The following is a 27,794-nucleotide window of genomic DNA, read 5'->3' as shown; positions in this document are numbered from 1 at the left end:
CGCTCCGATTTACGCGAAACGCGAACCGTAAACGCCCCCATGCGGTCGCCGCCCGAACAACGTCCTCGTCAGTTCTCCTATCGATTAGTCGCGTGTTGCGTGTTCGATTTGCGCAGTTTTGAGGTTAGAACGTTCGCGTTTAAACGCCTTGTCGCGATTGTTTGGCTGGCTCGTTTATTCAGTTTGGTCAATGCTCTGTTCGATAAAATACTTTAATGATCAAATTGCTTATCATCGACGTCAAATATCGTAGGTAAAGCGAAAACTTTCCATCTCGTAATTACGGAGAGAAGATTGGTTGTTCGCGAATACGGTTTGTCTTTTAACCTACAATTGTGCCTTACATCGGTTGCGTATACCTGAGAATTTCAGAAAAAAACATTCCATCTTTCGGTTATTATTATTTTTCGCGATCGAACTCCGACTTTTGTAAATCGCTAGCCATCTTTCGTTAATCGCGCGCCATAAATATCGACTAACGAAATTCCTTCGACTTGTTTCGTTCGATTATTCGTTCGCTTCGTTTCGTTCGGTATCGAAAAGTAAAACGGCGTTACATCGATTTCGATGCTGCACTCGGAGCAGTGTTTGAAATTTCGTTTAGACTAAATATCGTTATACGTTCGACAGTTAATTGTGTCAACTTCGTTTCTGCTTCTGCTTTATCGATCGCTCGGTATGCTCGATCTCGTTTGAAATTTTCGAATCGCGCGATCGAACGAACGTAAAAATCATCGTTAACGAGTGACAAGCGACCAACTAAAAAGTTCATTTTTCTCGGACAGTGTTATCTGGATGTAGAATCGCAGAAATCGTATCTTAAATAAATCGTACGACGAAAAGAAAATAAAGAAACCAGGAAAACTGTTCAATCATCGAAGATGCAGGAGACGAAGAAACGATCGCGATGATCGTTGTGCAAAGACAGAAATTGGACAGTACCAGACATGCATAACGCGTACGTAACATCGTTCGTATTTTTCAATTGGTCGTTTCGTTCATCAATTATCGCATCGAATTCCTAAGAATAGGATCAGCTATCGTGTTTTTCTTTACAGTTCCTCTATCTCGGTAGTACACACGAAAAAGTGACTGGACAATAATGAACCATGCTAACACCGGAATGAAGATTTATTCGAACGACCTATCGATCCTGCGACATAGAAAATTTCACTCGGCCGATAAACTTTACTCGAACGAAATGGTAGGATTGGACAGTCAAGAATTACTCCGAACAAATATTTCCAATGCTACCATGGAATTGGAAATGAAATCCGACGATGAAACGGAAAGCGACGGGGAACCGCATACGCGACGACTTATACCGTCACCGATCGATCATCGGTGCGTTAACGACGATGACGACGGTAACGACGACGACGACGACGACGACAACGATAACGATGATGACGGCCACCACAATAACGACAAACAGTCGATCGTTATTCAAACTTGTCAATCGAATCGAACGGAGGAAGATAATCTTTGGTCCACTTCGATGCAAATGTTCGTGCCTTTTTTATTGGCCGGTTTTGGTATGGTAGCTGCCAGTTTGTTACTGGACGTTGTACAGGTTCGTAGAGATCGTGAATGTTTGTCGGGAAAACGCGGTAAATAGGGACACCTACGAGGAAAAACTCGAGCAATCGATCGTGTTTATTTCGCAGCATTGGCCCGTTTATCAAATGGTATCGGAAGTATATATATTGGTGCCAGCGTTGCTCGGTTTAAAAGGAAATTTGGAGATGACGTTGGCCTCCCGATTTTCGACTCATGCCAATCTCGGCTACACGGATACCAGAAAGCAACGGTGGACCCTGATAATTGGAAACGTTACGTTGATCCAATGTCAAGCAACGGTAGTAGGTCTATTAGCTTCTATAGCAGCAGTCGTACTCGGTTGGATTCCGGAAGCTCAGTTCGATATTCACCATGCTCTTTTACTATGCGCCAGTGCCTTATCTACCGCGTCCATAGCCAGTTTTATATTGAGTTTGGTGATGATCGCTGTTATACTTCTATCCAAAGAGATGAACATCGATCCGGATAATATAGCTACGCCGATCGCAGCCTCTCTCGGTGATTTAACTACTCTGGCCCTTCTTTCAGGAATCGCGTCTGTTTTGTATAAAACGATGGGTAAGCATACGCGTTATACGTATATACCTACATATATGTACATATGTATTATTAAGGGGATACAGAAATCGTTCGTTAATACCTTGAATTCGATTGCGCATTATTTTTTCAGAATACGCGGCATGGATAGCTCCCACCTTGATCGCGGTCCATATCGTGGTTACTCCCGTTTGGGGCTACGTAGCGGCAAAAAATCCATTTACCAGGGAAATATTAGACTATGGCTGGGTACCGGTGATATGCGCGATGCTAATCAGCAGGTTTCTCTCACTTATCGTTAATCGAATAATTAGATTGAAAATAACACGATACAGTTGCGGGTATATTCGAGCAACCAGAGCAACGTCGCTGATATAACAAGTAATTTGTTTCAGCGTAGGAGGTTTAATACTGGACTACACAATATCCAGTTACAAAGGTATAGCTGTATTTCAGCTGGTAATAAATGGCGTCGGTGGTAATTTGGTCGCTGTTCAGGCCAGTAGAATATCAACGTCTTTACACAAAGATCGTCGATACGGTATTTGTAGAACCACCGTTCGTTTCAATCCGTGGCACGTGTTCTGTAGCAAAGGTAGGTGAAATCTAAATCATATCGAAACTTAACCGTACGACGTACATCGAATGAAATCTAAACGTTAGGTGGACACGCGAGAACCGCCCGAGTTCTCTTGGCGATGGTGATACCTGGTCATCTGATATTTGGTTACACCATCAGTTATCTTCAAGCTGGACACACGTCTTTCACGCCTATATTCATCGTAGTCTACTTGACCGCGGCTTTGTTACAGGTATTCGATCGACAAACTCCACGCCTTTAGTCGCCTTTTCCACGCGCTATACCGATATTTTCGTTCGAACGTTACAGGTAATTTTATTGTTATACATCGCCCAACTGATGGTCGCGTGGATGTGGTCGAAAGGAATGGATCCAGACAGTTCCGCGATACCGTACCTAACGGCCGCCGGTGATTTAATTGGAACGGCATTACTAGGAATCGCTTTTCATCTGCTATACGCCATCGGTGACAAAGATTCGGACGTAGGAGACTGACCGTTCCGGACCTTTATGTTCGTTTACGTTTCGATCTTGCGCAGAACGTTCGCTCCATACGGAAAAGAACAGTAAGCATAACAACGTTAACGTTTATCAACGTTTTAACGCGATATTTGTGATCAAGTTCGATACGTTTCACGCGATACGGTTCGTTCTTACTCCTCGACGTTCTCTTTTCTTCTCTTTTCTTCGATTCCGAATCGAATCGAATCGAATCGAATCGAATCGAATCGAATGAAATGGAATCGAAGAATTCTGTTTCTTTATTTTGTTCCATCTACGTGTTTCGTAGTCGATACACTTATTAGGGATAAACGAAGAAAATAACTGCAGGAAAGGGGCGAACCATACATATATGTATAATAAGCGCAGAAACGAACGCATACGAGAGAGCGAGACGAAGAGAGCTTAAATTTTTTGCGATTCGAAACTATTTTGTCGGGTCTTCGATCGATCATCGTGGCTACTTTCGGCGATGCGAAAAAATCTTGACAATGAATCCACCTATAATCAAGTTCAACTACGAAACGTCGATATTTACGAATACACATGCACGAGATTGTTCGTTTCAGCCAGAACAGGAATATGAAATATACGAGCGAATCGTATCGCGTTTAACTTTGCAAGCTCAAATATTTTTTATCGGGGACTGTATTTACTAGTTAAAATAAATTCAAGTTGCAAAATTTTGAACGTTTCTATTACTTTACATCGGTACGCAAGCTTTCTTTTATTCCCGAATCACTCGTTATACAGCAGTTAATCTGTTTTAATCGTTTAACGATAAAAGCGATTCGAATCGGATATAACTTGATAAAAGTTGAGAGGAGCAAGAAAGGAACGGTAGAAGACGAATCGAGTTAAAAGTTGAGGTAGCGGTATTTCTTTGGTACAACGTACATCGTACGGCCGAGTTACGAGTAGGGCTTGAAGGTTTGTAAAGGTAATCGCGTAAGCGAGACAGATTCGAGCTTGTGCGTTCAATGTTCCTACGTAGCGATACGTGCACGTGCACGTGCACTGCTACGTACGTATACCTACGTACTATATGTACACGTGCGCGCCCGCGTACGTACACACATACGCGCGCACGTTAACTCGACGACGGATGAATCGTCTACGTACGTACGAAAGGAACAAGCGTGGTGGTCGAGAAGCACATCGTCCCGTCTCCGTCAATGAAATAGTTAGATCTGTCAGTGCCAACTATCGCATCGGTCTCGACGGAGCCTTTTAGATTTCATCTATCGCGTAGCACGATCGTGTCGTTCTCTAAGCCGTTAACGCGCGCGCGATCTCCCCGTCATTCGTCGCGACAGCTTCTTCTACTCGTTGCGTTGGCGGGACGCGAAACGAAAATAAAGTGCCGCGTGAATCGGAAATGATCGATTTCATCGATTAAATTCGAATAAAGATATTTTTCTTTCGTTTCGTTTCATATCGTATCGTGATCGGCGTATCGGTGCATCGACTCAAAGGCGATCGAAGAAACGAAAATTTACAAAAAACAATGGTCATTCTCGTGTCTCCGTGTTCGCGTTCGTCGTTTTTAGTTCGTGCCAGAACGTTGTTTCACGTTCTTAAAGAGGGTTCGCGCGTTCTTCGTTCTTCGTTGTTACGTCGGCAACGAAAAGAACGAGAATAATTGGCACGAGTAACGAAACGATATAATAGAATCGTGGTTACCGTGATCTGTCGGTAACGCGTCGAAGCTCGAGTTTCAACGGAAATAAAGAAAAGAAGGAAGGAAGCTGATTCGTGAGGGTACAACGGTGCGCGATTTTGTGAAATTTATCCTCTTCTTCTCGTTCTCTCTCTCTCTCTCTCTCTGTATATATATATATATATATCTTCCTTTTCTGTCCCCGTCGGTAAGTCTGTCTCTTTTACTGATCCCCCTTACTCTCCTGTTATTCTTGCCGCTTTTTCATCGCGCATTCGTTCACCGTTCCACGTCATGTTACGATCGCGCGTAAATCTAGTAGCGAGATAGCAGGTTTTATCTCGCGTGGCACGTCGCGTCGTGTCGATCGCAGAACAGGGGGGTAGCAGCAGGAAAAGATGGAGGGAACGAAATCGGTGCGTTCGGCCAACAATGCCGAACGAAGGGGATGCGTTCGAAAGCGCGGTTCGCGGCTCACGGGAACCAAGTATCAAAACGTATGTTAAGTTATTGCTCCTCATGGTCGAACTTAAACACGTGGAGTAATTTATCAATTTGTGAATATGTTACGGAAGTGCTTCGTACTCGCGCGTCGCTAACGTTAAACGGCAATATTTGCAAATGTCAATGCATGAATGTTGCGGGACACCTTTGATCATCGATCGCGCGTTATTTTCGCTTTCTGTTTTTACGTTAGTGCAACAATGGCAATGACGGCAATTACGACAACCACGTCAATTAGAAAGAAAAAAGGCTCGCATATACGCGAACGTTGGACAAAACCGTATCAAACTTTTCTATCCATTTTGTTCCGAGTATATTCGACGTTTACTCGGACGTTTAAGGACCGTATTTATCTTTACGGTTCGGTTTTTCTCCACTTATTCGCTGATTCGAGTACGTTAAAAGTAACGAAACTGGTCGATGGGACAAAGCTACCGTTGTAATAAAAAATTTACCGCGGCCACGCGAAGCCTGACTTTGAAGGTGATACGACCTTGCTCTTATCGTAGCGAGAAAAGAAGCATACGTGCTAGGAGGGAAACTTGTACGATTCCGAATGTTCGTTAAAAAATGTAGAAAAGATTCGTTTACATTTTCCTGGCGTTCGCAACTAGAAGAAACGGTAAGATAAGCGTGTTCTCGATACACGATAAAAGAAACGGGCAACGTTCCGAGGTACAGCACGACGACGATGAAGGGCGAGCGATATCGCATATGTCTGGATCGTGATCGATTGGCGAGCCGAAGAAAGACAATCGATTCCAATAGGGTAGACGTTGAAAACGACATAGAGTAACTGGATATTTTCACGTAAATAGAGACAGACGACGGGTAGATTCGGGTTAATCCGAAAGAAGCGGACTATATCGAAGAAGGCAGATAGGGTCTCTGCCTGCTCGGACGGCCAGGAGGAACAGTGGCAAGCGGAGGACAGGTAGTAGACGCGGGCGGACAGTAAAGCAGGCAAGCAATCGGGCTTCGCTAGGAGCGATGATCGATAAATTCGCGCTTGCTCCGTTCGAGCCATGTTCCCGGTAAAAGTCCCGAGCGAGCGTTTAAGGAGACTAGCGTGATGCACGATCGAGATCAGTCGCGATGTAACCATAGCGTGAAACGGCCTCGCACCAGGCCACCTGCCTTACACCGCCAAATGCGTGACAACGGTTAATTTTCTTTTTTGCCAGAGTCAACACGGTTTCGAGTACATCGAAAATCAGTTTTCTCGAGTCAACGAATCTGGATAAAAGTGGACGCATCGTCGCGAATCCGCTAACCGATACACAGGTACGATATGCTCCGATACTGATATACCGAGATATACCGAGATATACCGAGATATACCGAGATATATGGCCCTTGGACGTCGACGATACGTATCGGTACGAGTGCTCTTCTCGTAACGGAACGTTTCGACGTCGAAAATTCGTTATCCGGTGGACCCACTTATCTCGCGTAGACAGCAGGGACGTTAATCGACTAGTGGCGCGTGCGCGCGTTCTCGCTTTCGCACGTTCTCGCGCGCACTCTCGCGTGTCTGCGTACGCGTGTACACCTACTTACTTACGTAGTCAGGTGGAAAGACGCGACGTTTAATCTCGAACGTGTTTGCGAACAAATTTTAAATAACTTTTATCTCGTACGTTTGCTTTATTCGTGCAAAGATCGTGATCGTTTCCGTCCGCGGAAAATCTTTTCCTCGCGAAAGCACGCGTCTCTTTCGAGCCTCGAGTCGAACGCCTCGATACGTTCAGGTATCTTTCCGTCGATAGTTGGACAATATCGGTTGGAAAATTTCATTGTTGCGAAGAATATCGGTGAATACGTTGAGAATCGAGGAGGGAGGGGGCGTAAGCGGCAGAAAGACGCGGGGTAATTCGACGGAAAGACCGGTGTTTGTTCTACGGAACGATGTCGAGCGTTAGCGGAAGGCGAAAAATCGGGAATAAAGAACGAGGCGACGGTGGTAAAGGAGAATGAAGGGGGAAAGGGGAAGAAAGCCGTAGCATAAAGAGGAAAGCATTAGAAGAAATAATGGCAGTCGATCGAATCTCGGTCGCTCGTGACACCGAAATTCGAGGCAGCGGGAGGCGACGCGACGCGGGCTAGAGATATCGTCCCTCGCTGGTTACGTAATTTCTTCGATTCTTGTCCTGAAACACAGACGCAACGAGCGAACATTTAGACGAGTGTTATCATTCTCGAAGGAGAATGGCTATATATCCGTGGCAGCGAGTCGCACGAGGTCCTCAGTAGAAGATGATAGAGGACCAGGCGCATCAACATCCGGTACGACTACCTCCCGATAAGCACGCCCGTATCGATGTTACAGGAGGCAGATTCGAAAAGTACGTTCAACGACTATTAATCGTCCGATTTCGCGACGCTAGTCTCGCGGTAAACCGTAACGTAGACGGTAACGGATCAATTAACGGCTGAGCAGAATCGTTTTGTCGCGATATCTTTGGACGCGATCGAAATAAGCGCGACAAACGAGAGCAAATACTCGGCCGGCAAGATTTTTTACGCGAATTATCTGTTAACAGTGATCAATGCAAAGAACCTCTGCTTTCCGAGAAGCAAACTTCCCACAGGATAACACCGGTGGACGAAGCTCGTCCGCGTGCACATGCCTCGGAATCGACGGGCACGAGTTCGGTTACAGGCACGAATAGCATGGTCACGGCCACTGTCACGACCGCGAACTCGAACGCGTGGACGGACACCGTCGTCGGGGTTAATACCGCCTTGGTCGCCGCTGCCGCCGCCACCGCCACCGCTACCGAAACCGTCGCAACCGCAACCGCCACTAACAACAATAAATCCCTCGACGACGATTGCGTGCAGGTACCGATCTTCGACGAAGGAACCACCGACAGCAGCCGCTTGCCCGACGTCGTAGCCGAGAGTAAAATCTACGGCGTGACCGAGGACGAACCCCTCGAATCTTACTTGGCAATTACCATTCAAGTTTTCATACCGTTTCTTATCGCTGGCCTTGGCATGGTAGGAGCTGGATTGGTTCTGGATTTGGTTCAAGTACGAATATCCGCAGTTCGCGTTCTATCCTATTACGAGCGCTCGATCGAGCTTTCTTATGCCTATTATTCTCCGCAGCATTGGGTCGTGTTCGATAAGGTCAGCGAACTAATGATCTTGGTACCGGCGCTATTGGGCTTAAAAGGCAACTTGGAAATGACCCTCGCATCGCGTCTCTCTACTCAAGCGAATCTTGGACACATGGACACGCCGAAACAGCAGTGGTACATGATCGTTGGAAACCTAGTTCTCATTCAAGTAAGTTCAATTCGCGTTTCGTTCAGGTTTCTAGCCTCTCTTGGCCCTCCGTATTTCCTTCCAGTCCTTTCGTTCCTTCAATTTCTCCTTCCAGCTCTTTCCAAAATTATTCGCGAGCGAAATCTTTCTGTCGACAATGTACATATGTAGCATACGTATACGCGACTCGCGGACGTCTTATCATCGGCGCCACGATTTTATTTGATTACGGTAAACGACCTTCGAGCACAACCTACTAACGAGAATAGATATCGTTCCGTTAAATCATGGAATCGCGTACATTACGATTTTTTTGTTTCTCCGTTCAATCGATCGTTGCGCCGTCGTTCGATCGTGTCGACGTTCGCGTTAAAGAAGACCAGTTCGTGTTGGCAGTGCCAAGCGATAGTGGTTGGATTTCTGGGCTCGGTAGTGGCGATCGTGATGGGGGCATTTCGGAACGGTACCATCTCGTTGGATCACGCTTACCTGTTGTGCGCGAGCAGCCTGGTTACCGCGTCTTTGGCATCGTTCGTCCTCGGATTGATCACCGCGGGAGTGATCGTTTTCTCGCGACACTGTCACATCAACCCGGACAACGTTGCGACCCCGATAGCCGCGAGCCTCGGTGACATCACGTCCTTGGCTCTGCTCTCTTGGATCTCGACCATTCTTTACGAGTCGATAAACAAGCAAGATTGGGTCGCGCCTCTCGTCATAGCCTGCTACCTGTTGGTCACGCCGCTCTGGGTATGGATCGCCAAAAAGAACAGATACACCAACGATGTCCTTTATTCCGGCTGGACTCCCGTCATGATCGCTATGTTGATCAGCAGGTGAATAGCTTACCTTCTTCGATTACTAACGTTCTTACCGCTTTACTCTTACTCTTTTCCTCTTCCTGTTACGCAGTTGCGGCGGTTTGATATTAGAATTCATGGTGTCACGGTTCGAGAATTTGACCGTCTTCCAACCGGTTATCAACGGCGTGGGCGGAAATTTGGTAGCGGTGCAGGCGAGCAGAATATCGACGGCTCTTCACAAACAAGCGGAACTAGGAACGCTTCTGATACCGCCGGGTCACACGCATCCCGTCATTTTTATCACGCCTATCGCAAACTTTTTCGGTAAAGGTAAGTGTTTTCCAAGGTATAGATCGTTTATTTCATTTTTTATCTTCCCCTTATATTCCTATTGCAGGTATGCACGCGAGGACGACCAGGGTTCTAATGGCGATGGTTATACCGGGTCACATCATTTTCATTTATCTGATCAATTATATGAAGGATGGCAACACCTCGTTGACGCCTCTGTTCGTGTTCGTTTACCTCTGCGCCGCTATGCTGCAAGTCGCTGCTCTCCTCTACATCGCTTACATCATGATACATTGGATGTGGAAACGAAAAATCGATCCCGACAATTCAGCGATTCCGTACTTGACAGCGATGGGAGACTTACTGGGCATCAGTTTGCTAGCGATCGCTTTCCAATTTCTCTATCTCGTCGGCGATCAGGATTCCGATCAACCGATCGCTCCCTAAAAACGCGGACCGTTTAAAATTCGGCCCGGTCGAATTTTCTGATCGGATGCACACACTTTTCTGTCTCGACAGCTTACGACGCGTTGATGCGCCGCGTCGAACAATTTTATTTCAACGGAATTTCTTTTCTCTTCTACACCGATCGTTATTCTCGCGTCATTGATTTTCTTGCTCCTAACCTCCCTCTCTCTACCTCGCCCCCTCAAATAAAAATCGAACCGCGCGGAGAGGAACGAAATCCTCTTCATTATCGAGACGTACATACAAGCGATTCGCTGAGGGAGAATCACGTAATTATATTATGTCGCCCAGTCACACCGTGACCCTTAACGAGGCTGTGCTTTTACGAAAGTATCGTATATCGTTGTACGGCGTTTCACGAAAATCGGATAAAGACAGTGTCTCCTCTTTTGTCAAATCGAAATGTTCGACTCGATTCGATTCCACTGTGTCGGGTGTCGTTTTGTCCTCAGGTATCGGATAAATAATACGTGAAATTACGGGCTTTATTTTTTAAACAAAACCAACAGAACTACGAGCAAATTTAACCAATTACGCTCGAAAGAATCTTTATTCGATGCATTTGCAACCGATCACGAGATTCGGAAGTGGTTTGCTAGTTCGAAGATCGGACAAGACATACGGATAATTTATTTTTAAACGCTTCGGAAGACTCGTAACAAACTCTCTCGTCCGTTCTCTGTCGTCTCGATCGACGAAATCGGAACGATATAAAGTTACGCGATCAGCCTGTACCTGTACGTACGTACCTACCTAACTATGTACACTTACGCGTTTCGATTGTTTTTATAACCCATGATTCCGTTCAAGTCTTCCACCGATGCTAGCTCACATAGCGTGAAAACGACGCGCAACTTTATCCTTTAAAACTTTACCTACTATTTAGGCGAACAAACGGATAGAAAATTACGGACATCGAACGGCAAATCGATTAACGTTATCATCCCTTTCTTCATTTACCGTCGTTCCGGCTCGTCTTCTGCTCGTCTCGATACGCGCGCGCGGTAATCTTCCGGCAACGTTCAATACTACTACTTTCTCTTATCAAGTAATATTCGTAATTTGTTTCATAAGCGAATCAAGATCAAGAACGTAACATCGTTCAACGTTGTCAAGCAGGATTACCGTCAATTTTCCACGTACCGCGCATACATTGTTCGTTTCCTTGATATACCGTTACCTGAATCGAGCGAAAAGAATACTCAAAAATGCACGATAATTTGCGAACGCGTCACACCATTTATCTTGTTATGTCATCGCGCGATCAATAGTTTCGCTTCTCGACGAAACGATCGATAAATCGCAAACTCAATGTTCCCCAACCGGAATCGGTTGTACGCGAAATGTCATGTTGTTCCCCTGACTCCGCTTCACACCTACCTATCTACCCACACACACACACATCACGCATTGTTCAGGCTTTATACTCGCGTGCGAGCGCTACATACGCCTAATGTTTCGACAACGTTGTAAAAATCGATAGGAAAAAGAACTATACCAAAGATTAGGCTATAAATATATCTTGACAATAATGTTTGTTTCAAGGAAGCAAATAAGCTATTTTTTACCCGACACAATCGACGAACGGATAACGAAACGTTTTCACCATTTACATTCAAGCACGTACCTTGAACATGTGTCGCTCGAAGTAAATTTGTACAAAGACGTTGCTCGATGTCGATGCACTTTAAAAGAGATCGCGAGCTTCGTGAACGAATATCAACGGCTATGACGCGAACACGGTATGTTCTTCTTCAAATGTGTTCCTTCGAGATTCTGAGCGAGAGAAGAACAGACGGAAAGACGTCGTGAAAATCGACTGCAATACATTCGAAAGGCTACGCTTGATTATTTTTCGTACGGTGCTAATAATAATAATAAAAATAAAAATAATAATAATAATAATAATGAATATAATATAATATAATATAATAATAGTAATAATAGTAACGATAATAATAGGAGAAGGAACAAAACGGTTTTCGCGATACTGAGTCTCGCTCGTTTCACCCCACAACATTTTATGGTACCTGCTGACTCTCGGTTAAATCGTAAGACTTTGCTCTAAACTGATTTCTAGTTCGATCGGACGGAATCTTCGTAAACGTCGATCGTACTTTTCAACGATAGAATAATGATCGGAACGTATTGTTGATATGTGCCGATGTAACACGATTTAACGCACATTTCGATGAAAAAAATTGATGTAGTTTTATATAATAAAACTGAAGGAAAAAACGCTCCAAAATATTTTCCAATCACCCATTCGATCACTCGATTCCTTCTCTCGTCGACGACCCTTCACTTTCCCTTCGTGTTCGCGACTCGTCTAGTTCGCTATTAAACGAACGACAACGATTCAAACCGATTGAAAAGCTCCGACGTGTACAAAATAGTCCAGTTTATTTATTGCAAGAGTTTTAACTTCCAAAAATAAGTTTACATCTTGTAGAATTTTAAAGACAACCAAAGAAACAGACGCGCTGCGGCCGATACCCTTCGCCTTACTCGACCCTTGTGTTCAACGAGTGTGATACGAATGTTCGCTAGAGACATCCGAACTATTCCAAACATCCAAAGCACTGTAATAACAAAATCTTATAAAAGTATGAATTGCGTGCGATTAATTTCGATCATCTACCAACGAACGAACGATCGGATGATTACATGACAATCGATTCTATAATTAACTTGCTGACACGCGTATATCGTGTACTTTATACGTAAAGTAAAGTACAATGTTTGGAACGAAATACGTGATTAGGTCGGATCGAACAGTTATTCGGGTTAAGCGTCGTTTTATTGCAACTTCGCTTCTTCTTTCGCTTTCCAAAGAATCAACTCCATACATGCCATTGCGTCTTCTTTACTGTCGTGTCCACCGACTGCAATATCATTACGAAATCAGTGTACGTTTTATTGAAAGCAAATCAAATGGAACTGGATTTAATTGTTAACGAACCGTCATTTTGAATGAGTTTTCTCAAATATTCGGAACAAAGATTTTTCAATGCTCTCTTTTGTGGATATCCGTTCTTGTGTGGAAACATGACGCTCGTGTCGACCACTGTGTCATGTAACAGTCTCAAAGATTTGAAATCACTCTCGAGACTGTGACCCACCAATATCGTTTTGTCCGAGAACATCGTCAATATCGTTGCTTGGACGTCCAATAATGTTGTTGTTACGTCCTTCATGCTTTCTTCCGTTATTCCAGAAAACCTGCACAATTAGTATCGTCGATTAACGCGTTGGCGCGACAAACGAGACAAACCGCTTCTTTTCCATTTCCAAACTAATAAATATTCTCTAATAAATGCGTATGTCGATATATGCTACGCGTGTACGCGTATCGCTATATATAGCGATAGATATTTTAACCGAAACGAACGATTAATCTATCTCTGTACCGCTCTGTACCTTGTATTGTAATCGATTATGGGATTTTGAGGCTTGACCAACGCCTCGTACACTACGTTGCAATCTTCATCGATGATCGTTATTCTCGTCAATTCTAATCCTTGCGTCGTGTAACACATTTCACAGTCTAGCGCGTAAACTCCTTGTTCTTCGGCCGGTGTACCTTCGCGATCACAGCAAACGAGGCAAAGAAAAGAGTAAAATTTCTCGAAGAGTACGAAGAAGAGCGCGAAAGCGATGAAAAGGAAAAGGACGTTGGTGAGGCATGAAAACACAGATAATATCGATTTAACGGCAATATACCTTTTGACAAAGTTTTCACGTAACCACGAAGATTTTCGTAATCGGTATAATCCCAAACGTGGGTCTTCGCGACGCAACAACCGGTCGCTGAACCATACTGTTGACAGCAACTGTATTTACCCTCTCCTCTGATCGTGAATTTTCTACCCCAGTGATATATACAATTTTGTGGTTGCAATGCAAATCCGTATTTATTGATCATGTAAGTCTGACCGCATCGGCAACAAATTCTTTCGTTAGGCACTTTCGACAAGACACTCTGATTCCGAGAATTGATCACGTAAACTTTCGCACGACCCTAGAACAAATCAAATAAATTCTCTAATATTACAAGCTGATATTCGTATCTCTTTTACCTTTTGACCATCCGGATGTGGACGAGGAAATCCGTTATCTCGAAGTTGTTGTTCCGTCATTATCCATTTCTTCAACATACCGTACAGTGCTACCCCTTTAAAGTCTGTCACGCATTTCTTCGTCTTAATGACACTCCAAGAACCCTTTGTTTTTCCGGCGAGTACCGCTTCGTGAGACACTACGCTGTTACCCGATGTCGTTGCCGTCGCTGATTGATTCTGCTCAATTTCTTTCTTTAATCTGTGCGCGGCAAGCATACAAGAATTTTTATAAACGGCTAAAGCTTTGCATCTTTCGTGGCAAGCGTGTTCTTCTTTAACCGCGCGTTGCGCCGCATCTTCGGCATTCGTGTAAATCGAAACGCATATGTCGTGCATCATATTCACGTAATACTGGCGAACATTTAAAGGAAACTTTTGCGTAGCCACTTGTAACGGTTCGGGTCGTATCAATTGTGGAATCTAAAATGCAGAAAAACCTAGAATACCGTAACGACTGTGTTCTTTCGAAACTCGCGACAAACCAAACAGATACCAACCACCTGTGGAACGTGAGCGATCCGTAAGCCACTCTTGGCCGTCTGCGCAGCTGTTTTTTGGTTATCCGTCACTTTAGTTTCTGTCAGTTTTATCGCTTTTTCTTTCATTTTCTTCCCCTCTATCGCTAAGGATTTCCCATACGGCACATGGGCGATTCGTACTCGACCTGTCACAGAATATTACCAAACTCGTGAAATTCGAACAGTTTAAAAAAATCTTTATTTATGACACAGTAAACTCTCGAACTTCCCGAATTACGTCGTGTTTCGTAATCAATTTTAATCAGGAAACTATTACATATATATATATATATATATATGTTAATCAAAGTTTCGTAAGAAAAAAAAATTCAGACGTCTCGCGTATGTGTTACTATTTGTCAAGATTTTACTGCATCGAGCTTTTTCCTCGACTATCGCAACAAACGATCGCGTTACCATTTCCTCCGTTCAGCTTGAGTTCGTTGTTACATCTATTTCTTCTTGTTTCCACGGAATTACGAGGTACATCCTTGGTAACGTTACTATTACTACTACTACCGTTGTCTTCGCCATCGCGATCGCCATCGTGATCGATACCGGTACTGGCATTGATATCGATATCGCAATTGTCACCGGTACCTTCATCACCACCACCACCTCCTCCTTCTCCTTCTTCTCCTCCGCCACCAACCCAACAACTACTACCACCATCACCAACGCCACCACTCGCAGAAGTAGTCTTTTTTACTAGAGCTTCTCGCATCAAACGCCACCTTTCGTACATTTTCTGTTGTGGATTTATCAATTTTTTTCCTTGCTGGTTAACCCCCGTGTGTCTGGTAACGCATACAGCCGCTGAAGGATGCGCCACTCTTTTCCTACCAACCTCTTCGCTATGTTCCTTTTCGTGAATCGACAATGAAGATTCTTTCGATGCTTCTGTCGTTTTCGGCCGTTCCGATACTTGATATTCCTTTCAACAACATTCCAAGTATGAACGTTCGAGTTAACTTAAACTATTCTAATTTAAGTTTTCGTTTTAACTGAACCAATTAATTCATCATGCGAAATACCTGAAATATTTTTAGGCACTCCTCTTGTACGTCGTGATCCGAATCGGATGTACTAAATGTTAAGTCCACGTCCACGATACTATTACGATTATTGCTGTTCTCCTCGTCCTCGTCGTCGCTCGCTGACCTATCCGTCGAACATTTTCTTTTCTTGTGATCCGTATGCGCGCGGAATCTTCCACTCGTCCTATCGTCAGATTTTCGATTTGTTTTCGAATGATTGCTCTCGCAATTCCTCTTCTCGACGCGTTCCTGCCTTCTCGGTGAACCGGAACGATTCTTCGATTCGCGTTCGTCGCGTTTCCCCGATTCCTGATAATCTTCTTCTCGTTTATCCCTCTTACTAGTTCTGTGTCTTGTTTCGCCCCTTTCTCTCTCTTTCTCTTTGCTTTTATGCTTTTTATGATCCTTGTGCCTACTTTTATCCCTGTCACGTTTCGCGTCTTTCGATTCTTTCTCTTTGTCGTGTCTCGCACGACTCCTACTTTTACTTCTACTATGAGACGCAGAACGCGACGTATCGTTCGAATCGTGTTTCTCTTTGTATCGTTTATGAGAACTATCGCGACTCTTTACATTTTTTTCTTTAGACTTATCTCTCCTTTTATGTTCTCTATCCGAATTTACTCCCGCTACTTTTTTTCCTTCGCTCGCTAACAATTTCGTACTTTCTTCCCTTAATGATTCCTCTTGTTTCGAAACATTACTGTTTCTCGATATTTTCCCGTTACAGTTCCTCTTGTCGTCATCACCGTCACGTTCCTTTACAACGTTTATTTTCGGCCACGTATCTACCACCGCATCGTGTCCCTTATTTAAACGTTCGAGTCTCCTAACGTTACCATAAACTTCATTCCCTTCTACCGGTATACGATCAGCATTTTCTGAAACAATTTTATTTACTTTTCGATCGTTACCGTCATTATCTTCTTCTTTGCCTTCGTTCTCATCATCGGCCTCGTCTTTATCTTCGCCGCCGCCAAAATCACCGCCATCCTCGTCGTCGTTGTCGACGTCGTCATCGTCAGAAAACTTTGGCTCCACGTCTAAACGAGGATATTGAAACGACTCGCTAGATGGAATCGTGGAAATAGATTTGGGATGTACCGATGCTTCGCCCATTGTATCGAAGCTTCCTTCAAATGTATCCAATGCAGATTTGTTCGATCCATCAGAAGTTTTTAACGGAGCTTTCACTTTCTTCGGAACATACTCCTCCCTCCTTTTTTTACACTTTGGATAATACGGTTCCCTAAGTTTAAACAGATAGTCATTCGAACTCTCATCGTTATAGAAATACGTAGAAGCTGACTCTGATTTGTACGTAGGTACGTAACTGTGCGTTGCATCTCGAATTTCAGAGTTGGTTATCACGGTAGGTTTATATTTAATTTCACCAGTTCGAGGTGGTTCCACTGCTTCGCAACCTCTGGCTAGCCATGGTTTCGTTCCATCCGGAGAACATTTACGTTTTACCGCTACTCTGCTTTCCCTGGTAGGCATATAGGACACTATCGGTATATGTCGCTTCTTCAACTCCGCGATGGGCGTGGGATTATAAACGCATGGAACCGGTTTAGTGAGCGACGTTGACGGATCTACCCTCTTCTCCGTTGTATTCGTCGCCACGGTATCCAAAGTATCGGATGATCCGGATGTTAATGTCGGCGTTAGACCTTCCACTACCTGAGAAACGACATTCTGACAGGAAAACTTGTCACCGTTCGTCGCATCTTGATTAGCGAGAACCTTTTTAACAGCTTCCGTTACTAATTTTTGCAAAACGTCCGAACCGGATGATACCATCGTACAAGATTTTGATTCCTGAACTTGACCCGCAGTACCGCTTTCCACCGCCTCGGATGTTTCCGCGGTAACCCCAACATCTTCTAAATACAATTTATATATTAAAAAGAAGTAATTCGTTACAAAGAAATCTATACTCCTAGCGACAAAGAATTGGAGTAACCAAGTAACTCACCTCGTTTCGAATGCTTGAAATGACAGTAAGGTCTATCGCACGTTCCACTTTCGTAAAACGGACAATTGATAGCTTTAAAGTAACCGGTCGAAGGCAACATAACTATTTCATTGTACTTTGGTCTTTCGGTCGCTCGTTTCTCGAAAAGCGTTGCATAAAGTCGTATAAGTGCACCAACTTTTTCAATGAAACCAACTATAACTGTTTCTTAGTTGGTAAACATCACTCTTTTTTCTATCGAACCGATGCGTCTTCAGTCATTATTCCAGACAGATCCGTGGATGTTTAGAAAACGCATCGAACCCACCAAACTCGCAATAAATCGAATCCCAATAGTATAGGTTATGTAAAGCAAGATTATACATTTTCTTCCGCGCACTCTACGTTTCTTCGAACGCATCCTTTCCCTTCCCTTTAACTCCTACACGACCCTACCGCCCCCGTGCAATTGTTTCGTTTCCATCGCTACTACAAGTGTCGTTTCTAATTTCCGTCATGTTTACTCCGTATCACAACCGTAAATACGTACTTGTATAAAACACGATCATAATCTGCATATGCATTATGTACACGCGACACGTATATTTTATATTCGTATGTACGTATAATGTAAGTCAGGTTCGAAAATACCTGTGACAATGGCTGGGATACTCTAACAAAGCATAAAAGTTCTGTAAACTTCATTCACCGTACAGCGCTACTATCGTTTTGCTTGCAATACGGGATCATTCATCGATATACTATATAACCAAACACTGACTGACTCATTCGCTCGCTTAGTCGTCAGAATGTTTGGGAATTTCCCGTCCTACTAGAGACTTTTGGTTTTTTTCATTCGATATCTTTCATCAACAATTGGAAATGCAAAAAGTATGATGCGTTCAAATTTCTTACTCTAACAAAAGTTACGGCGATAAAAACCTATAAACGAAGTATGTAAAATCGTAAGGAGGCTGACGACGATTTGGAGGGCCCCTAGCGAGCAAAGCGAATAGATATTGTGACAAGAACAAAAATTCGTCTTAGCTATGCAGGAATTTCGCCAAAAATAATTTTTTGAAACTAAACATTTTATTCGATCGAATTAAAATTTTACGAAATTTTGTTATAAAAGTATAATAAAAAAAAAATAATAATAATCACCTAAACATTATCAGCAAATGTATTTTTCTATAAAATATTCATCAATTATAAAATAATTTGTTAATTTGAAAAAAATTTTACTAATACGTTCAACATCTTGCTTTATACCTCTTTTTTTCCTTTTCATAGAAGCAAGTTTAACGCGTTTAAAAAACATTCTTTCGATGGAACCTAAATACGAGGCATACGAGTTTCGTTTCTTTCCTCACCGTGACATCAGCGAAATACATATACAGGAGAACACGCGTTGCGATACTGGAATACGGCACAACTTGTGTTGCCGTTTAAAAAACGTAACACCCGTTTTTCGAACATAATTCGATAAAACGATCATCGTTACGTTTCATTCTGAAGATGAAGCTTAAATACCATACATGTACGTTCTATTTTAAACATTTGTGTAAATATACGTATATATTTTTAAACATACTATAACAAAACGATACAAAATACAACGAGCGTTTTGGCATAGTAGTCGGTATCGAATCGACCACATTATACCAACAACAATTTGTTTATGCATACTATATAACACGAGTTAACGTCACCTTTCATATAATAATCATTACCTAGCAACTCTTATTTTACCGCGTTGCGATTTCACACGACTACGACAGTAAAACATTGATTTACGCCACGAATAAAGTCATACAAATTAATTGTTTAACGTTCTTGAACGATTACTCGGCTTTCCTGTGCGTCTTCAGTCTCTATCGTCACGAGCGAAGGTAATTCCGCTTTGGTAGCTAAGTGCAAAGCGCGAAACCATCTGAAAATTTTACAACCGTTATGAAACGTTAAAAAGTTCGAAAAAAACAGCCAAAAAAGCACACGGCGAGATAAAAAATAAAAAACAGAAGTGTCGTGACTTTCAGAGGTCAATTTACACTTTTAGATTATTGAATGTCTTTCGAAAGAACTTCACCCCTATTTTCAAAAATAGATTCCCAACGATCAACAAGCGTAAAATCATCTCCGAAAGCCGTAACCGTTACATTTTTTATATCCTGTACTAAGCAGTCGAAACGTATAAAAAGAATAATACTGTACTTGTATTTGTCTTCGTTGGATGAAGCTTGTAAATAATAACTTTTTCTAGAATGATGCATTTTTAGGGCTTTAGGTCTGTCTTTTAAAGTTAAAGGATCCTCTTCGGATAACTTGGTAGCTTCCGTAACAACGAAACCCGGCATAGGAGTAGCCGTCAATGCCATACTTTCAGACTCCGATTTAAATGTGTATAAAACGAAATCAGCGTGCAACGCGAACCATCGTCGTATCCAAGGCTTACTCGGTTGAGTCTTTAACATAAGATATCCTGATATAACGGAAGGTGCATTCGCCAAAACTTGTAATAAACTTGGCACTGGCCCGGACGGAGAAATCGAAGAAGGTGACTTAACGAGCGGTTGCGTTAAAGCTGTATGACACAGGCGACAAACTCTCATGTTTTTATTATCTTCGAACAGTAACTTTTGATTCGAACATTTACCGCAAACAACCTGCAATATGAAACGATGACGTTAATACGAAACAAACAATTTCCATTTGTACAGTTATGTTACATAATGATATTCGCTATTGGAAAAATACTCACTATTCCGCAAGCTCTACAGTTATGCTTTCTTTTCATTACGGAAAAAATAACTTCGCATATCATACATCTAGATACGTCGTCAGTTTTGATGACAAGCGTTTTAACGTTTCCAGTTTTCAAACTCGCCTTCCTTTTCATCGTTTCTTGCATCGTATCGAAGAGGGCATCGAGCCATGCTGCTTTCTCTTCAGCGGCGTGCGTGTACAATTCAACGCTTTTATCCTTGTCTCTTATATAAAAAGTATTTGCCGTTTCTAAATTGTCGCCCTCGATTACTTGCAAATTTTCAATCAGGAATTTAGCTCGCAGCCGATACAATGGTCCGGGTATCAATCTTATTGAACAAAGTAACAACAAATCGCTAAACTGGAAATCAGAAATATAAAAAAAAGAAAAAAAGGGAAAAAGAGGGGAAAAAAAAAGAAATTTTAATGATTAAAGTCGAATGAAAATGGTACCGGCGTTGGAACTAACTAATCGTATCATCGGTTAATATTACTGCGTACAAACGTTGGCGTACATAACGTAATCGCATACGTTACATACGTTTAAGAAACGAATACACGAGACTCGGACAAAAGAAATGTGCACAACGGGATTTAGTTCGAGTACACGTACCAGAAATAACTGTCTTTCCTGATGATCACCGCTTCTTGCTGAAATTTTTACAATTCGGCCTTCTTTCACGAGTTCTCTCGTAGCACTGACTAGATCTGTCGTATCGTATATGCTTTCTTGTATTTCAAGAAGCTTTTTGAACTTGTCGATCTTCTTCATTGCTTCGTTCGTGTGATTAGCAGCAACAGATACTAATTCCAATGCCTCTACGAGAAAGAAAGCCATGTCTGTTCGTTTCATTCTACGATTATAATCATCGCCAACTACGGACGTCTATTTAAACGTGCCCCGTTTAATAGACGTTTAAATAGAATCCGATCTTCGCTAGATGCGCATTACGGAAGTAATTCAGTGAATCGAATGGAATCAAATCAAACTCGAAAGATCCTTACTTTTCGTGTCCTCGTAATCAGCATTTTCTTCCGTGAGGTTTCTCAAGTAATCTTTTAGGAGAAGCTCGTACCTCGGCAATCTTTGTATAGGGCTTAGCATATGATGAGCCAACGATAATTTAGCACATTCGTCCAGTTTTTGAATATCATTGATAATTGCGGCGAATCTAGCGACTTTGGTTTGAAGCGTATGTATCAAGTTCATGGCATAATCAAAGTTTTTCACATATTCCGTGTACATTTTGAGAAACGGTGCAAAATTTTTCATTATATCTCCGATTCTAGGATCCGATTTCCAATTCTGCATTCTCTCCTCGAGTTGCGGCAACAAAAAATCATTATGAAATTTATAAATCGATTTAATGTTAGAGAACATATGTTGCACAGTTTCTGGAGGAAACATTGGATGCGCTCTATTCTCTTGATCAACTTTGAATTGAAATACTTGATCGATCAATCGCAAAACATTAACATAATTCTTTTCCGTAGCTAATAATTCTTCGGCAACTTGATGCGCCTTTTTCCTTTTCGAATCCAAACAACCGACACCGTTATTCGGTTTTAAGTTCACTTCCGAATCATCGGTACGATCCACGATTATTACCGAATTTGTTCCTAACGATTTTGCATCTTCCGACTTTTTCTCTTTATCATCTTCTTCTTCCTCTCCTTCATCTTTCCTTTCTTCTACTGTTGCTACTGCTATTCTTTCACCTTCTTCTTCTTCTTCTCCTTCTTCTTTTTCTTCTTCTTCTTCACTTTCTGACTCACTTACCGCGAACGTTTCTACTTCGTATTGATTGGAATTTCTTTCCGTGGCCAAATACCTATGTAATACAACAGTAATCAATACTTTCATTCAATACACTGTAATATATCGACCTACCTACTGCTTCTATATTCTAATACACCGTGCGATACTCGAACAAACGGTACTTCCGACGAATTTTCAATATTTTCTTCTATACCAACATGATTCGTCGAACTTCCAGCTGACATGACGAATGGTCGAAACCGTGAGAAACCTCCGAAGGAGGCAATTTTGCGAAAAGAATGCACATTGCAACTTTCCAACTTTCCATTGTCTACTATCATATCAGAATGATTAGAAGGAATATTTATGTCGGTTGTTTCCCGTTGCTCTGTAAATTTATCTAGATCGGACTCTTTATCTTTTACATCGGTCTCCAATTCGGTATAAAAGGTACTGTTCGACGTTTGAGTTTTGGAAGCAAACATTTTAAACCTTTTACCAAGATCGGTTCTATCGTTAGACTTTAAAAATGGTTTCGTTATCCAAAACGAGATATCTATCGATTGATCTTGCTGCATCCTAAATCAAAATTTATCAATAGATTACATGTCAGATCATAATTGTTATTGTTTTTTTTTTTCTATTTTGATAGAAAACAAAGTTTGATATTTTGGTTTATTAAAAATGATAATAAAACTATCTTCATGTCGAATTAATTACCTGTTTGCAACGTAATTACTTTATCTGATAAGTACATTGTTCACGTTGTTAACCAACATCGATTTCAATCAACGGCAAACGAAAACGTACAAACATCGAGGATTGTATATCCACTGTACGTACATACGTGATCACATCGCTTCACGTTCGTACGTGATAACAAACTAAATTGCTACAAGAATAAAATTTATTACAACTTTAAGATTCAAATTGACTTTTATCTGTTTACGATTTATAGTGAATACTAACACAGTATAGATATCTCTGATATACTTACAATTAATCACACATTGAATTAACGATATAAACTCCACCTATATTTATGTATATATATATATATATATTTATTTATTTATGAACATGTACGTAAGTCACACATTGTCATCAAATTTATACCTTTGCGTATTGCATATATTTATGTATTTATATAGCCACATTTCCTATACTTACACATGCATATCAAAGCAATTTAACCAGCTCATCGTTCTCATTTATTAAGTTTTCTGAGTGATTTTTCAGAAAACGAACATGACTGTACACATAAGCAACCATCGTTTCATTGATACATATTAATCAACGGTGAATTCAGATAGGTTAAAGCTAAGTTAAAGTTAACCAATAATAATCGTGCTTTAGCAAACACAAGAGTATCGTTCCAAAACGCGTCGTCGATGATTCGAATGAAAGTACTTAGTACTTATATACCGACCGTCTTCTAGTAACGTTTAGGGATAATACCAATATTTGGTCGGAGACCAAAACAAAAAAGGAATAAGAAAAAAGACCTTGGAAGATATCGAGATCGCAGAAATTAAAATAAGTATAAACAGAAAACTATTTAAAATTTGTGACTGTTAAAACTGTATGTTTAAACGTACAACGATACACGGCAAAAATCTCGAACAGAAGAAGGTTATAATTTATATCCGTCTCTTCATTTTACGATGTAGCTATGAAGAAAAAGTTTCTGCGTATCCAAAATAGATTATCTACCGTATATAACGGAGCATCGATCCGGCGCGATATTTTCACGTCATTATAGGTAATTCAACGAATATAGATTTTATATTATTTGATAGTTACCACTTGTCAAGAGGTTTCGCGGGTATTCGAGTTTATGGGTAATATTTCCCAAGATTCTTTGGTATCGAATCGCGAGGCTGCGCGAAACATTGAAAATTGAATTTACTGTACGAGAAAGAAAGATAAAGAAAAGCAAGAAAAGAAACAAAAAACATTCAAATTTTATTCAATTTCATTGAATCATGCAGTATCACGAATAAATTCGATTAACATATTACACCTACACCCAATTAATGTCTATTAGCATCGGTAAAGAAAATGGCTAGTTTCTCGTGCTGTATATACGCTCGTTTAATTTTATACAGCAACTATCATTCGTTAGTTTCGCGGTTTCCGACATAATAATTATCGTTCCTAAACGTTGTCGTTAGTGACTGGTGGTGCATAGTGGTGCACGATCGTCAACATCAGTATGCGTTACAAATGTTGCGAGTTTATTTTACGCGTTTCATGCTACAATTGTTATAAAGAAATTCAATATACATGATAGATCGATAAATCTTGTTAATCGTTCTTAATATCTGTTTTGCGCGTTCATCTTTTAAATCGGTTCGTCGAGAGAACAAATTTTGCCAATGCAAGTAACCTAGTGCAACCCGACGCGAACTGCGAATCTCTGATGCATCGTAAACGAATCGTCGTTGATGATTTTCATTTTAAGACCGATGCTAACCAGTGGAAACGAAATTAAGATACGAAATAATGACGTGGATCATCGACGATCATCGCGAAACGTTATTTGTTCGCAGTTCTGGATTTATAACGAAACATGTCAATACACGACGGAGAACTTTCGAATTGTCTCGTGACTCGAAGTATCGAAACCATGCCCGACGAAACACACCAGGTACATTAAAAATTACTCGAATTCTCGCGTGTACTTCCGAGTTCAATCATTTTCGCGCCTTTATTAATTCCTATAGTCCATTCTATCGTTTTACAGAGTAATCGTACGGATATACTGGAGTGCTTGTCAGTTTTGATTAATGAAAATAACACTGGAAATGGTCGATCAGAAGATTTAATGTTGGACGAACAACTATTGGATGGTACAACATTAACAGCTGTAACATTACCCGATGGAACACAAGCATTCGTTGCAAATAATTTTAACGATAATGGTCAGAGACTAATCGATCCAACAAAGGAAACGTCATTTTATCATAATGTTGTGCATGATTTTTAGCTTCAACATAATGTCATTAATAGTTAATCTAGTGTTTGTTTCAAAATTTCTATATCATCCGCTAACATTGTGTATTTCACTGTTTTTAGAAGCAGAACAAAAAGGACCGACAACGTTAGAATTACAAAGCGGAGATACTATATTATTGCGAGATATATCAGAATTTATGGAAGATAAACCATTCCGTTTCGAATTAGATCCAGCTGCACTGGTCCAAGCAGCTCATGGCACTACCATAGAAAACGTTGAGAATGCTTATCCACGAGTAGAGTTGATCGATGGAGCTGCTTACGTGGTGACAAGCCATGTCGACGTTGGTAAAGATTTGTGGGAAATAGAGAATGGCAAATTGAAGAAAAAAGAATCGAAGATTTTATTAAATAAATTGTCCGCATCAAGGATCAGACACCCTTGCCCGAGAGAGGGATGTTCAAAAGTTTACAGTACACCTCATCATTTGAAGGTAAAACTCATTTACGTTGATTACCGATAAAAACTAAATAAACAAAAAAGGAAAAGGAACATATGTATTATTCATCAAACGTACCTACATTCGCGTACTTGATAATCGTTTTTCGCGTTGGTACGAAATGTTTTCGTGCAATCGGGATTAACGCGTTTTTGTGACGATACTCGTTCAATAGGTAATACGAACGCACAATTATGATAATTCTGTTAAAAATAGTGTCGTTCTGTCAGGTACATGAACGATCTCATACCGGTCAGCGACCATACAGATGCACGCATCCCAAATGTAAGAAGAGTTTCTCGACAGGGTACAGTTTGAAAGCACATTTGCGTACGCATACAGGAGAAAAACCGTACAAATGTTCGACCGAAGCGTGCGATAAAAGTTTCAAGACTTCCGGTGATTTGTTAAAACACGTCCGCACACACACCGGAGAACGACCATTTCTTTGTCCATTCGATGGCTGCGGTCGTTCTTTTACTACCAGTAATATCAGAAAGGTAAGAGGAAAACAACAAAGTAATAGTACTGTTGCATTCATTGTTTATTATATGCACCTGTTTTTTGTTTTCTGCGTATGATAGGTTCACGTTAGAACGCATACCGGTGAACGTCCATACAAATGTACGCAACCTAAATGCGGAAAAGCCTTCGCTAGCGCGACGAATTATAAAAATCATATACGAATTCATTCAGGCGAGAAACCTTATGTCTGTTCGATTGAAAATTGTGGAAGGAGATTCACGGAATACTCTAGTCTATATAAACATCACCTTGTCGGTGTCGAATCTTGGATCATCAATGACGCGCTTCGATGGAACGTCGCGCTTTATACGTTTCATTATTATTTTTTAGGTTCACACGCAACAACGACCGTTCGAATGCAAAGTTTGCTTCAGGAGGTACAGACAAAGCAGTACTCTTGTAATGCATAAACGAACAGCTCACGCTTTAGTCGATCACGAGGACAACGTTGAGGACACGTTTTGTCAACAGTCTGTTCAAGAATCTTCTATTCGGTGTAACGATAAGCGAAAGACAAGCGTTGCAGAGGAAAGTGACGGCAGTCCGCCGTTAAAGGTGCTTGAACAAATGTCTTTTTTTACAAGTGCATGTTTTAACGTTATTATCGTTAAAAAATTCCCTCTTACTTTTCTGTATGATTCAAGATTACAGAGAAAGATGGACAGATTCGTATTTCCAAAGCGGTCGATGATGTAAATGACAATGAAACGCAGATTCTGTTGGTCGGTGATTCTTCGCAAATTGCAGCATTACATGTTGGTTAATTTCATCCTTTTTCCTTCGTTTTTCTTCATTATTCTCTTTTCTATAATTGTCTATATTTTCCTTGTAAATAATATGTTAGAATTTGATAGAATACAATACAATACGGTACGATATAATGCAAAACGATTAATATTATTAAATTTGAAAATTTTGCATGTTTCATGTTCATAGAAGATCGAGCTGAACGGTGGATTCGACGAGCCTGGGATCGATACTTCATTCGAAGAACTCAACATAAAGATCGAGGACATTGAACTTGGATGGAATTGATACGTGGTTTTAAAAACACATTGTACTCGAATCACGCTAAACGTTGAAAGACCAGTTGTTTCACGCAGGGTGCACGATTATTACATGTATTCTTTTTACCTTTTCATTTTCTATTCAGCCGGCACAGATTAATTTCAGCATCGCGAATCGAGGATAATTAAGACACACCGAATTATCAGAAATAATTAAGAAAGGATTTATTTTGCTCGTAAATACAAAGGAATCGTTCTATTAAATTGGTATTAAAAAAAGAAAAATGTATCCTGAAGAAACATTTCATAATCACTGTTCAGTAAATAAATAAGATTGTAATTTTCTATTGGTCTTTTTAAAGGTATCGCGTCAGACGAAGCGGCGATTCGTTTATTTGTTTATTTATTTATTTTCATCGTTATTTCCTCTTACATTTTCAGACTGTAT

General features: G+C 41.3%; 5 protein-coding genes across 20 annotated transcripts; 3 read left to right on the top strand and 2 right to left on the bottom strand.

The window, feature by feature from the left end:
- The first annotated feature begins 91 nt into the window (after nucleotides 1-91).
- Nucleotides 92-3,889, top strand: LOC100879364 (solute carrier family 41 member 1-like). Its single transcript, XM_012280991.2, has 8 exons — nucleotides 92-253; nucleotides 786-958; nucleotides 1,059-1,573; nucleotides 1,668-2,139; nucleotides 2,252-2,399; nucleotides 2,514-2,713; nucleotides 2,782-2,930; nucleotides 3,008-3,889. The coding sequence occupies exons 3-8, from the start codon at nucleotides 1,103-1,105 to the stop codon at nucleotides 3,191-3,193; spliced, it is 1,626 nt and encodes a 541-aa protein (XP_012136381.1). The 5' UTR covers nucleotides 92-253; nucleotides 786-958; nucleotides 1,059-1,102; the 3' UTR covers nucleotides 3,194-3,889.
- LOC100879253 (solute carrier family 41 member 1) lies at nucleotides 3,137-12,438 on the top strand. Of its 7 annotated transcripts, none has more exons than XM_076541900.1 (8): nucleotides 3,215-3,264; nucleotides 6,548-6,647; nucleotides 7,525-7,708; nucleotides 7,907-8,399; nucleotides 8,478-8,657; nucleotides 9,033-9,472; nucleotides 9,549-9,769; nucleotides 9,837-12,438. In XM_076541900.1, exons 3-8 carry the CDS (start codon nucleotides 7,620-7,622, stop codon nucleotides 10,175-10,177), a joined length of 1,764 nt encoding a protein of 587 aa, XP_076398015.1. In that variant the 5' UTR covers nucleotides 3,215-3,264; nucleotides 6,548-6,647; nucleotides 7,525-7,619; the 3' UTR covers nucleotides 10,178-12,438. The 7 variants fall into 7 exon arrangements, with proteins under 7 accessions (XP_003701529.1, XP_076398015.1, XP_076398017.1 ...); XM_076541902.1 differs by having other exon boundaries at nucleotides 3,228-3,264; nucleotides 7,568-7,708; XM_076541899.1 differs by lacking the exon at nucleotides 3,215-3,264 and adding an exon at nucleotides 4,007-4,968 and having other exon boundaries at nucleotides 7,568-7,708.
- Nucleotides 12,439-12,584: 146 nt separating this feature from the next.
- Nucleotides 12,585-18,921, bottom strand: LOC100879141 (uncharacterized). 3 transcript variants are annotated; one of them, XR_001095312.2, is made up of 10 exons: nucleotides 17,853-18,920; nucleotides 15,872-17,760; nucleotides 15,255-15,771; nucleotides 14,817-14,983; nucleotides 14,278-14,739; nucleotides 13,922-14,219; nucleotides 13,619-13,781; nucleotides 13,161-13,420; nucleotides 12,866-13,083; nucleotides 12,585-12,780 (listed from the first exon to the last, which is right to left on the bottom strand). XR_001095312.2 is itself a non-coding variant. In XM_012280993.2 (9 exons), the coding sequence occupies exons 1-9, from the start codon at nucleotides 17,950-17,952 to the stop codon at nucleotides 12,998-13,000; spliced, it is 3,939 nt and encodes a 1,312-aa protein (XP_012136383.1). In that variant the 5' UTR covers nucleotides 17,953-18,921; the 3' UTR covers nucleotides 12,585-12,997. The 3 variants fall into 3 exon arrangements, 2 of the variants coding, with proteins under 2 accessions (XP_012136383.1, XP_003701528.1); XM_012280993.2 differs by having other exon boundaries at nucleotides 12,585-13,083; nucleotides 15,872-17,757; nucleotides 17,853-18,921; XM_003701480.3 differs by having other exon boundaries at nucleotides 12,585-13,083.
- Nucleotides 18,922-19,390: 469 nt separating this feature from the next.
- Nucleotides 19,391-23,661, bottom strand: LOC100879030 (FYVE, RhoGEF and PH domain-containing protein 4). Of its 2 annotated transcripts, XM_012280996.2 has the most exons (9): nucleotides 23,527-23,661; nucleotides 23,354-23,390; nucleotides 23,077-23,248; nucleotides 22,489-22,935; nucleotides 21,603-22,429; nucleotides 21,211-21,416; nucleotides 20,593-20,958; nucleotides 20,046-20,497; nucleotides 19,391-19,764 (listed from the first exon to the last, which is right to left on the bottom strand). In XM_012280996.2, the coding sequence occupies exons 4-9, from the start codon at nucleotides 22,932-22,934 to the stop codon at nucleotides 19,659-19,661; spliced, it is 2,403 nt and encodes an 800-aa protein (XP_012136386.1). In that variant the 5' UTR covers nucleotide 22,935; nucleotides 23,077-23,248; nucleotides 23,354-23,390; nucleotides 23,527-23,661; the 3' UTR covers nucleotides 19,391-19,658. The 2 variants fall into 2 exon arrangements, with proteins under 2 accessions (XP_012136386.1, XP_076398009.1); XM_076541894.1 differs by lacking the exon at nucleotides 23,354-23,390 and having other exon boundaries at nucleotides 23,527-23,653.
- A 152-nt stretch (nucleotides 23,662-23,813) lies between these two features.
- Nucleotides 23,814-27,691, top strand: LOC100880185 (uncharacterized). 7 transcript variants are annotated; one of them, XM_012280998.2, is made up of 9 exons: nucleotides 23,844-24,118; nucleotides 24,821-25,006; nucleotides 25,083-25,280; nucleotides 25,435-25,808; nucleotides 26,045-26,314; nucleotides 26,399-26,590; nucleotides 26,670-26,894; nucleotides 26,984-27,098; nucleotides 27,276-27,691. In XM_012280998.2, the coding sequence occupies exons 2-9, from the start codon at nucleotides 24,862-24,864 to the stop codon at nucleotides 27,356-27,358; spliced, it is 1,602 nt and encodes a 533-aa protein (XP_012136388.1). In that variant the 5' UTR covers nucleotides 23,844-24,118; nucleotides 24,821-24,861; the 3' UTR covers nucleotides 27,359-27,691. The 7 variants fall into 7 exon arrangements, with proteins under 7 accessions (XP_076398026.1, XP_012136389.1, XP_012136388.1 ...); XM_076541910.1 differs by having other exon boundaries at nucleotides 23,845-24,118; nucleotides 24,909-25,006; nucleotides 25,103-25,280; nucleotides 26,984-27,094; XM_076541909.1 differs by having other exon boundaries at nucleotides 23,845-24,118; nucleotides 25,103-25,280; nucleotides 26,984-27,094.
- Nucleotides 27,692-27,794: the final 103 nt, after the last annotated feature.

Source organism: Megachile rotundata, unplaced genomic scaffold (genome assembly GCF_050947335.1).
Source record: "Megachile rotundata isolate GNS110a unplaced genomic scaffold, iyMegRotu1 scaffold0229, whole genome shotgun sequence".
Lineage (NCBI taxonomy): Eukaryota > Metazoa > Arthropoda > Insecta > Hymenoptera > Megachilidae > Megachile > Megachile rotundata.
The sequence above is the reverse complement of the archived record's forward strand: the minus strand, read 5'-3'. Positions and strand labels throughout refer to the sequence as shown.